Below are 10,293 nucleotides of genomic sequence, written 5' to 3' on the forward strand. Positions count from 1 at the left end.
ATGTGTACAACGAAGATGACGAGAATAATCGTGGTTGCAGATCGCTTTAGAAGCTGCCTTTTGGACCTCCTCCTCACCCTTTTCCTGAGCCGCGCTGGTGGGAAACAGGGACCACTATTCCCATTTCACAGTCAGAAACACCGAGGCGCCGAGCTGTTTTGTATGTTTTCTGGGGGTGATGAAGGGAGACACTCGAGCATGAAGAGGGATTCCAAGCCAGCTGGATGGGCCGAGGCAGGGCTATTAATATCGGGCTACTGGGGGAAGAGGGGGAATGTGCTGAGCCGGGAATCCCCGACGCCACCAAGGCTGCAACTCAATCCTGGCTTGCTGGCCACCTCTGCCAGCTTGCCGGGTGGCCGCGGGCGGACCGGGCGTTCGCGGGAGGGGCGGGGCTATAACGCGCTCCCCTACCCGGCTCCAGCGCCAATGAGATTCCAAGCATCTCTTTGGCTCGTTCGGCCGTCCAATCACATATCCGTACCTGTGGGCCCGCCCAGTGAACCGGAACGCTCACGAGCCCCTTCCGAGCTTCTATTGGTTGTAGCAGACGTCCGTTTGCCACTATCCCTGCCTCAATACGGAAGCGGCGGGGTAGTAGGGGGCTCCTACCGTTAGTGGGTGCAGGCCATGGGGCAGCCCTGGGCGGTGGGGACGGCGGAGGCGGCTCCCGCGCGGCTGCCCCTCGTGCTCACCGCGCTTTGGGCCGCGGCGGTGGGCCTGGAGCTGGCTTACGTGTTAGTGCTAGGCCCCGGGCCACCTCCGCTGGGACCCTTGGCCCGGACCCTGCAGATTGCGCTGGCAGCCTTCCAGCTGCTCAACCTACTGGGCAACGTGGGGCTGTTCCTGCGCTCGGACCCCAGCATCCGGGGTGTGATGCTGGCCGGCCGTGGTCTGGGCCAGGGCTGGGCGTGAGTGGGGCTCGGGATCTGGCGCGGGGGAGAAGCGGGGGAGAAGCGGGGGAGAAGCGGGAGCTTGGCGCAGGGGGAGGGCCCTAGGACCTGAAGATGTTTGAGCCGCTTGTTAGAACCAGAGAACTCTTTTACAACCAGAAGGCAGAACGAGTTTCATTCATTCACTTACGAATATTATTGAGTACATTATTATGTGCAGGGTACTATTCCAGGCACTGGAGGTACAATAAAACGTATTCCTGATTTCAGTGGGGGAGGGGACAGATGATAAACTTCAGGCTCGTAAATAAATAATGTAGAATGTTAGAAGGCGTTGGTGGTCAGGAAACAGAAAGAGTGCAGTCTCAAATAGGGTGGTCAAGGTAGGCTTCATAGAGAAGGTGGCGTTTGAGCAAAGACTTGAAGGAGAGGGGAAAGTTAGCCTTATTCATCTGGGGGAAGAATGTGCCAGGCAGCAGGGACAGGCAATGCAAAGGCTCTGAGGCAGTTGTATACCCAGCATGGTCAGGGAACAGTAAGACAGCCAGTGTGGCTGAGGTGATGTGTGGGGGCGGGGGGGGGGGGGGGGGGGGGGCGGGTGGTGGTGGAGAAGAGAGATTAAAGATATAAAGACTTTGTAAACAGACTTTGAAGACTTTGCTTTTTACCAGAAGTGAAATGGAGAGCCATCTCGGGGTTTTGAGCAGAGGAGGCATATGATTTAGATTTTATTATTTCTTTTTCTTGGTCTCACTGCCAGGCTTGTGGGATTTTACTTCCTGGACCAGGAATGGGCCAGTAGTTGCCGCCCATTGAACCCAGGCCCTCAGCAATGAAAGCGAGGAGTCCTAACCATTGGATTGTCAGGGAATTCCCGATTTAGATTTTTAACAGATGTCTGGCTGCTGGGGCAAGACTCCAGTAGAGGGGATAAAGGTGGAATCAGGGAGACCGACTAGTCAAGAGGCTGTTGCAGTAATTCAGGGCAGAGTTCATGGTGACTTGGACCAAGCTGGTAACAGTGGAGGACAAAAATTTGCTCCCGGACGTTAGAAACCAGCCAAAGACCTCAGAACGGGGGTTGTCAGACCTGCTGTGCTAGAAGTGGAAAGGCTTGGGAAGGGGTGTCCAGCATGCATTTACTCCCCGTGAGGGACCCAGGGCTTAGCGAGGGCAGGGGCTGTGCCTGGCTCTCCAGGATGTGCTCAGGGGCTGATCCGGGCACCATGAGGGGCTCTCCAAGCTGCCGGAGGGACTGACCCTGTGGTTCCTTCCCTGCAGTTACTGCTACCAGTGCCAAAGCCAGGTGCCGCCGCGCAGTGGGCACTGCTCTGCCTGCCGTATCTGCATCCTCCGCCGGGACCACCACTGCCGCCTGCTGGGCCGCTGTGTGGGCTTCCACAACTACCGGCCCTTCCTGTGTCTCCTGCTCCACGGTGCAGGCGTCCTGCTGCACGCCTCTGTGCTGCTGGGCCCGGCCCTGTCGGCCCTGCTGCGAGCCCACACACCCCTCCATACCGCCGCCCTGCTCCTGCTGCCCTGGCTCATGTTGCTCACAGGTGGGGAGCCCTGGATGTGGGGGAGTGTGTGTGTATGGTGGTGGGGTCGGGGGGAACCTCCCCACAGAGGCCGAGGCCCATCCTGGCAGGCAGTGGAATTCCTGGCGGCTTCTCCAGGTAGTGCCCTAGGGACCCAGTCCCAAGGTCAGTTTCTGGAGGCAGGGGCAGCCGGGTATTCACGTGGGTGTGCAGTCTGGTAAAACACAGGGCCTGGACACAGGTACAGAGTTCTAGCTGAGAGTCAGGGTAGGAAATACTGGTGGGATTTCACTGGGCAGGGCAGATGGGATGGTGAGGAAGTATTCTCAGTAGGGAGGTGGCATTCATACCTACAGAAGCAGCATGAACACAGGCTTGGAGGTTGGGAGCAGGGAAGACATTTGGTGGGAAACGTGAGGATTAAGGCTAGGATGGTCGATGAGGACTGGCTGGTGGAGGGCCTTGAATGTGGCGTGAGGAGATGGCCCTCACTTGGCTGGGCAGTGGGGAGCCAGTGAAGGTTACAGGCAGGCAGAGGTCCAGTGTTTGGAAGTTGGGAGGGGACGTCTTGGATCAGGATGCTGCTTGAGAGGCTGTGTTCTGGATGAACACACTCTCCTCCAACACCACCGAAAACAGAAACCCCACTGGTTTTTCACGCTTTGTCCTCTGCCCCACGTGATGCTTCGGGCTTCCTCTCCCTGACCCCCTCTTCCTGAGCTATCCACAGTCCTCTCTGTAACCTTGTCCTGCAGTTACTAAACTTCCGGACCACTCCGAACAGCGAGTATGTCTCCTTATCCTGTCCAGGCCCAGCTCTGTCCCCAGGACCCCCTCCTTGTGGCCCTGGGGAGACCTTGGGAGAAGGCCCAGTGGGGTGGTCAGGGACTTCCTCCGCCAACCCTGACTTCCTGCACTGCCCTCCTCAGTGACCTCCCTGCCTCCATGGACACTCAGGCCCTCAGCTGCTCCTCTCTGAACCCATGACCCCTCTTGGTCATCCACGGTCTTCCACTTGCTCCCCACAGTCACTGAAGACAGTCCAGCACCAAGTCTCTCTCAGCCCTGGGCCTTGTTGAGTGCATCGGCATCTGAAAGTCTGGGTGAATGGCCCCAGTGGCCCAATTTCTTATCTTCTCCTCCCAGCCCATCAGAATCCAAAATGTGTCACCTCCCAAATCACCCCATCAGTCACCCCCTCTCTGCTCCCACCTCCTCTCCTACCCAGCTCTCACTCTTTACTCCGTGACATCCGCTCCGGAGCTCCTGGGCCTCACCTTTCTGTCCATCAGCACCTTCCACGTTACCGCCCCAGGTCCCGCATAGCGCCCTCATTTCCACCAACCTCCTGCAGCATCTCCAGCTTCTCACCTCCATCTTCCTTCCGCTGTGCCTTCCTGGCTTTTCCTGGCTTCTCTGTGTCAGCCCTTGTGTCTGCTGAGAGCTGCCAGACATGCCTGGTCCTTCGTGACAGCTGACACCATGTCACGTCATGGCTGCTGACCTCAGCAGGCCCTCAGTAGTTCCTGGTTGTCCTCCACTGCAGCTCAAACCTTCTCACTTTCCTGTCTTCCAAACCCCCATCTCTCTTAAAAATCCATCACAGAGCAAAGTAGTTCAGAATTGGCTGTCCTGTCCGGGGGTGGAAGCTGACTGCCCCAGCGTCCCCGGGTGCCCAGCCCCTCCTGCCGGCTCGGAGGCCTCACACTATGGGTCGCCTCTCCTCTGGCCGCTCCAGGCTCCCTCCCCGGGCTTCCTTTGGGTTTTCCACCTGGCACCAAGCCTCTGTCATCCCATGTCCTCCTCCTCCAGCTCACCCTTTCTGTCTTCCATTAGCTGCCAAGTCAAAGAACTCGCCTGGGCTTAGAGGCTACTTTTCCTTGCCTCTTCCCACCCCTGTTCTAAACTGGCCCTGCCCCCACCCATTCTCCAAGATTGCCACAGTCCCCCAGCCTCTGTCTCCACGAAACCCAGAGGAGGCTTCTGAGTTGTCTTCTTGCTTCAAGAGACCTTTCAGCCTCATACCTCTGATGGCCTTCTATCTCCTGAAAGGGCTCTACCTAGATGTCACCAACAGCTTGTACTTTGAGTTCCCTCCTTCCTTTCTGGTTTTCCTCTCTCTGGTCCCCAAGGACCTGGTTTCCTGGCTGAGGCACTGTTCTCATCTCTCTACACACTCTGCCAGGTCCAGAACCGCCTGGGTACCAAACACTCACAAATCTGCACATCCAAGCTGGGCTTCTCTCCTGAGCTTCCAGAATTATCCACTCACTTGTTTTGCAAACATCTCTCCATCCTGCCTCAGGACCTTCAAACAGAATATTTTCTTCCCTCTTCAGCTAGCAAATACCTCCTCAACTTTCAGGTGTTGTTCAGTCACTCAGCTGTGTCCCATAGACTGCAGCATGCCAGGCTTCACTGTCCTTCACCATCTTCCAGAGTTTGCTCAAACTCATGTCCATTGAGTCGGTGATGCCATCCAACCATCTCATCCTCTGTTGTCCCTTTCTCCTCCTGCCTTCAATCTTTCCCAGTATCAGGGTCTTTTCCAGTGAGTCGGATCTTCGCATCAGGTGGCCAAAGTATTGGAGCTTCAGCTTCAGCATCAGTCCTTTTAATGAATATTCAGGGTTGATTTCCTTTAGGATTGACTGGTTTGACAAAACGTGGTTCACTGCAGAAGGGAATGGCAAATCACTTCAGCATTCTTGCCTTGAGAACCCCATGAACAGTATGAAAAGGCAAACTTCAGACACCACCCGAAATAGACAACACTCTCAAAATAGATGAAGTTTATTTTCCTGAGCCTCTTAGTAAGTTTGCATGTCATCTACCCACCCCACCAATAGGCTTTTTTATAAGCTAATTTTTGCATTTTAATTCATTCACTCATTGTTTCTGGCTGCACTGGGTCTTCTTTGCCTCAGCAGGCTCTCTCGTTGTGGTGAGCAGCGGCTACTTTCTAGTTGCATGCGGGCTTCTCATTGCAGTAGCTTCTCTTGTTGCAGAGCAAAGGCTTTAGAGTGTACGAGCTTCAGCTGTTGCAGCGCCCAGGCTCTAGAACACAGGCTCAGTAGTTGTGGCACACAGGCTTAGTTGCTCCATGACATGTGCAATCTTCCTGGACCAGGGATTGAACCCTGCATTGGCAGGTAGATTCTTTACCATTGAGCCACCAGAGAAGCCCAGCTCTTTTTTTTTTGAACTTTTTATTTTGTATTGAGCTATAGACGATTACCAATGTTGTGACCGTTTCAGGTGAACAGTGAAGCCAGCTCTTTTACTGGAGAAAAATTCATATAGCATAATTGTAACTTCAGTTACTAATTGTAACTACAATTACAATTACTCGTAATTGTAACCATCCTCAACTGCACAATTGTCTCTAGTATACTCACAGTGTAGTCCAGCCATCACCACTGTCTAATTCCAGACCATTTTCATTGCCCTCAAAAGAAAGCCTCTACCCCTTAAGCAGTCACTCCCCAGCCCCTGGCAACCACTGATCTTCTGTCTCCATGGATTGCCTGTTTGGGACATTTCATATAAATGGCACCGTACAATACATGACCTTTTGTGTCAGGCTTCTCTTGCTTGGCAAAACATTTCATGGCACCTTGCAGTTCATTGGTTCAGCTGATACTTACTACCTGTTATAGATGAGGATGGTCCAAGATGCTTCTTCTGTCGTCACGCCCATCACAGCTGTCGTTAAGTAACTGAGACATGATCTCTTGAATCTCTTGTGAGTTCCCTGAGATCGGAGATGCTGGCCTGGCATTCGTGGGGGGTGCTCACAAGGGTGTGGTGCAGGAGTGAAGGTGTGTCTAGGGCAGGGGACTGTGTGTGCCCCGTTCACCGCTGTGTTCCCGTTAGCCAGCACGGGCTGGCCAGGGAGCAGCGACTCTGCAGGTTGCTGAGCAGAGGAATGCGCCCTGCTTCATAGAGGGAGGGAACGGGAGGAGGGCAGGAGCCGGCTCTGGAAGGGCTGGGCCTGCTGCTACTCCCTTACCCTCTCTGCTCTCTCCCTGCAGGCAGAGTGTCTCTGGCGCAGTTCACCCTGGCCTTTGTGACCGACACGTGCGTGGCGGGTGCGCTGTTGTGCGGGGCCGGACTGCTCTTCCATGGGATGCTGCTGCTCAGGGGCCAGACCACGTGGGAGTGGGCTCGGGGCCAGCACGCGTATGACCTAGGCCCCTGCCACAACCTGCAGGCAGCTCTGGGGCCTCGCTGGGTCCTCGTCTGGCTCTGGCCCTTCCTGGCCTCCCCGTTGCCGGGGGACGGCATCACCTTCCAGACCGCAGCCGACGTGGGACTCATGGCTTCCTGACTCCAGAAAGCACCTGAGCTTGTACAAGCTGCACAAGGCGAGCGGAAGAGGGGACTCATAACTCGTTTCAGGCCCACCCCCACCCCCAGCCTCAGAGGGAGGCAGGTTGGTACTTGATGCCTGCTTTCAGCAACTCCCATTGCCACCCTTGAGGTTGCCCTTGCCCAGCTTGGATTCCTAGGGTCCAGGGCTTGGGCCCCGGGATTCAGCCTCTGCCAGTGGCCCCTGAGGACCATGAAAGGTCTGGGAAGGGGCTGCTTGGCCTGCCTGGCTGCCCCACTGCCAGGTCAATAAAGTGCCCACTTGGTTCTGGGACTCCCTCCAGCTTTGTGGGTTTTTGGTCCTCCTCGGTGGCCCAGGCTGCTGTTTTTCTTTCCTTTGACTGTCAGGCCTGGGAACCACAGAATGCCTGAGGGTGTGAGGATCCAGAGCTCTGCCTCCTGTGGCCTTGGGGCAGGGGGGCTGGGGAGTTGGGGTGCAGCAGGCTAAGGCAGAATGTGGTGATCCAGGGTATGAGAACCCACAATTCTTCCCCAGGTTGAGTGCTTTATAGTGAGGAGCTTTTCAACAGCCACAACCTCACTGAACTTGTCTCCAGCTAACCTGGTACCCTGGGCAGCAATTATGCCAGTGAAGAACTTAATGCTGTGAGAGTTGATGTGATAAGATTTCACAGGGTAGTAAATGGAGGAGTCCGGATATGAAGCCAGATCTTTGCACTTTGTACTTCACCCTTTTTTGCCTGACCAAAAAAATCAAAGGCAGAGAAATCAGGGTGGTGGGGGGAGGGATATTTAAGCATCTGTGCAAGATGGTGCCGAGATGGCTAAGCTCCTCCTCTCTGGTCTCTTCAGGAGCTCCTTGTTAAACACTTATTTAAATATAGTAAGTAGACACTTCCAGTTACATGTGGCAAGTTTAGCTTTGTGAGTTTACTTGTTTCCTCTTAAAATCTAAAATGATAATAAAGAAATGAAAAATGATGTAAATTTACAAAGAGAAAATAGGGAGACAGCAGTAGACCAAAAAACCTGACATTTTGAGAGATGAAAAGCGGATAGAGGCTCATTTACTTTCCTAGAGAACCAGACGCTGCAATTAAGTGTTCCCCGAGGGAGGGGCTGAGAGGCCACCAAATCCCCCACCCCCCACCCTGAGCCCTGGAGAGGATCTGGGGTTCCACCAGCACCATGGAAGGCGAGGTCGGGCTGACAAGAGGGACTGTGAGGAGCAGCTAGGATGTCCCTCCCCCAGGACCCACCTGACCCCTTGCAGCCAAGCAGCTGCCCCACGGGGGTGGAGGTGTGGGCTTCTGAAGCAGCTTTGTGTCTTGGGGGAACTGGGGAGGGTGGGGGTGAGGGGCTGGACCAAAACTGGGGTTAAGTGAAAATCTACAAATGCTGCTGGGGCAGGGGTTGGCCCTCCACTGACACAGCAGGCTGCCTTCCAAGAACCCTCAGAGAAGCCCAAGGCTCTGCCCACGTCCCCGAAGGTTTGAGCTGCTAGGACTTCTTTGCTTTTCTGAACAGCGTGCAGTATTACTATTTAACTCTGGTAGGAACTTGGTGTAGCTGTCTCTTTGTACATAAGCACTGGCAGACTTCCCGTTTCCTTCTCTGCTTTCCCCCCATCCTCTAGAATCTTTTCTTGTTTTGTTTGGTTTTGAATTAAACAGTGAAGAGGTGCAAGGAAATATTTCAGGACAAAGAACACCCTCCCTACCCCCATTTCAGAAATGGATACCTCGACTTCCCTGGCAGCCCCGTGGTTAAGACTCCGCGCTCCCAATGGATACCCTGTGGTCCCTGCTGTGCCTCTCCCTGGTAGAGGACGCACTGTGCTGTCTCAATCATTCCCTTGCTTGCTCTGTGATTTTATTATAGATGTTTTGTTTTGCGTGTTTCTTTTATATAAATGAAGCTATACCATGTTTATTTTACTGCAATTTGCTTTTTCCTTTAATACCATGTGTCTGAGATTTATCCAAATTAACATGTGTAGCTCTAAGGCATTCCTTTTCCTTGCTGTATAATGATCCATTGAATATACAATTTATTTTTCTCTTTTGTCTCACTGATTGTTTTATCTACCTGTGTGTGTTCCCCTAAGATCTATACTTGGCCCTTGCTCTTCCATATAAATTTTGGAATCAGCTTGTTACATCCTACCAATAAAAACCCCTTTGAAATTGTGATGGAACCCAACTGAATCTATATATCAGTTTGGGGAAAATCAACATCAGCATGAGATTGAAGTTTCCAGTGGTGAACATGGTGTATCTCTCCATTTAATGTTTTCAATAAAGTTGCTTTTTCTCAAAAATTGGTTAAACTTAAGTACTCGATATTGTGCTGCTGTTATTCATGGCTTATGAAAATAATTTTTTATGTCCAAGAAACCTAAAATTTATGATTTGCTTGAAAATTCTGAGTTTTCTGTATGTATAATCATCTCTATGAAAAGGTACTTTTTATATCTCTTATTTTTCTTGCCTCTCTCTGTCTGGGTGGAGTAAAGTGTGGGCATCCTTGACTTGTTTCTGACATTAGAGGGAATAATTTCAGTATTTCACCATAAAATATATTTGCTGGTTTTTGTAAAAAAGTCTTTCATTAGGCTGAGAAATTTCCCTTCTATTCCAAATATGTTGTTTTTATCCTTTTATTTCATTCACTGCCTCCTAAAAATGGCCTAAACATGGATTTTTACATGTTTTCTATTTGAAGTATTTAGTCACTTTTATCTATTTTAATTAAGTTATTGGATAAATTTCTACCCCTTTGTTTTGTGCCATCGCCTGTCTTTTCTAGTTTTTTACTTTTTTATTTAAAGTTATTTTTTACTGGATGTAGAATTCCAGGCTAATAGTTATTTCCTGTCAATATATTGAAAACTTTGCTGTCTTTATGGTCTCCATTTTGTTGTTGTCCTTACTGTTCCTTTGAAGATACTTTTTGTCTCCAACCGTTTTAAAGGTTTTTTTCTCTTTGGTATTCTGCAGCTTTACTGGGATGTGTCCCAGTGTTGTTTTCTTTGTACTTATCTTAATGGGATTCCTTAGGGTTCCCGATTCTATGAATTGATGTCTTTCATCTGTTCTAGAAAACTGTCTTCTCTTCAATTCTCAGTCATCTCTCTGTCCCCACTGGAACTCTGATTAGACCTTCCTACTCCATCCCCCTCTTATATAGCTCATATTTTCTGTTTCTGGCATTCTGGATAATTTCTACAAATCTGTCTTCCAGTTAAGTCTTTCTTCAGCTTCTAAACCAACCTACTGAAGTTTTTTTGTTTCTGTTTTTAGTGGTTGTACCCACTTATCTGTTGAGTTTTACATGTCAAATATTTTATCATTTCTAGAAATTGTCTGGTTCCTTTTCAGATTGGCTTATTTTATATACTCTTGCTGTCTTACATTTTAAGTTTCCTTTTTCTTTAAATATATTGAAAACACATATATTGTTTGGTAATTCCAGTACCTTAAGTTTCTGAGGCCTGATTATGCAGGTTTATTGTTTGCTCTTGCTCATAG

At 51.1% G+C, this 10,293-nt stretch overlaps 1 protein-coding gene across 2 annotated transcripts; it reads left to right on the plus strand.

Moving 5' to 3' along the window:
- The first annotated feature begins 549 nt into the window (after nt 1–549).
- Nucleotides 550–9,419, plus strand: ZDHHC24 (zinc finger DHHC-type containing 24). 2 transcript variants are annotated; one of them, XM_055580737.1, is made up of 3 exons: nt 550–911; nt 2,175–2,452; nt 6,466–9,419. In XM_055580737.1, exons 1-3 carry the CDS (start codon nt 631–633, stop codon nt 6,759–6,761), a joined length of 855 nt encoding a protein of 284 aa, XP_055436712.1. In that variant the 5' UTR covers nt 550–630; the 3' UTR covers nt 6,762–9,419. The 2 variants fall into 2 exon arrangements, with proteins under 2 accessions (XP_055436712.1, XP_055436713.1); XM_055580738.1 differs by lacking the exon at nt 550–911 and adding an exon at nt 968–1,135.
- Nucleotides 9,420–10,293: the final 874 nt, after the last annotated feature.

This window comes from Bubalus kerabau, chromosome 5, assembly GCF_029407905.1.
Source record: "Bubalus kerabau isolate K-KA32 ecotype Philippines breed swamp buffalo chromosome 5, PCC_UOA_SB_1v2, whole genome shotgun sequence".
Classification (NCBI taxonomy): domain Eukaryota; kingdom Metazoa; phylum Chordata; class Mammalia; order Artiodactyla; family Bovidae; genus Bubalus; species Bubalus kerabau.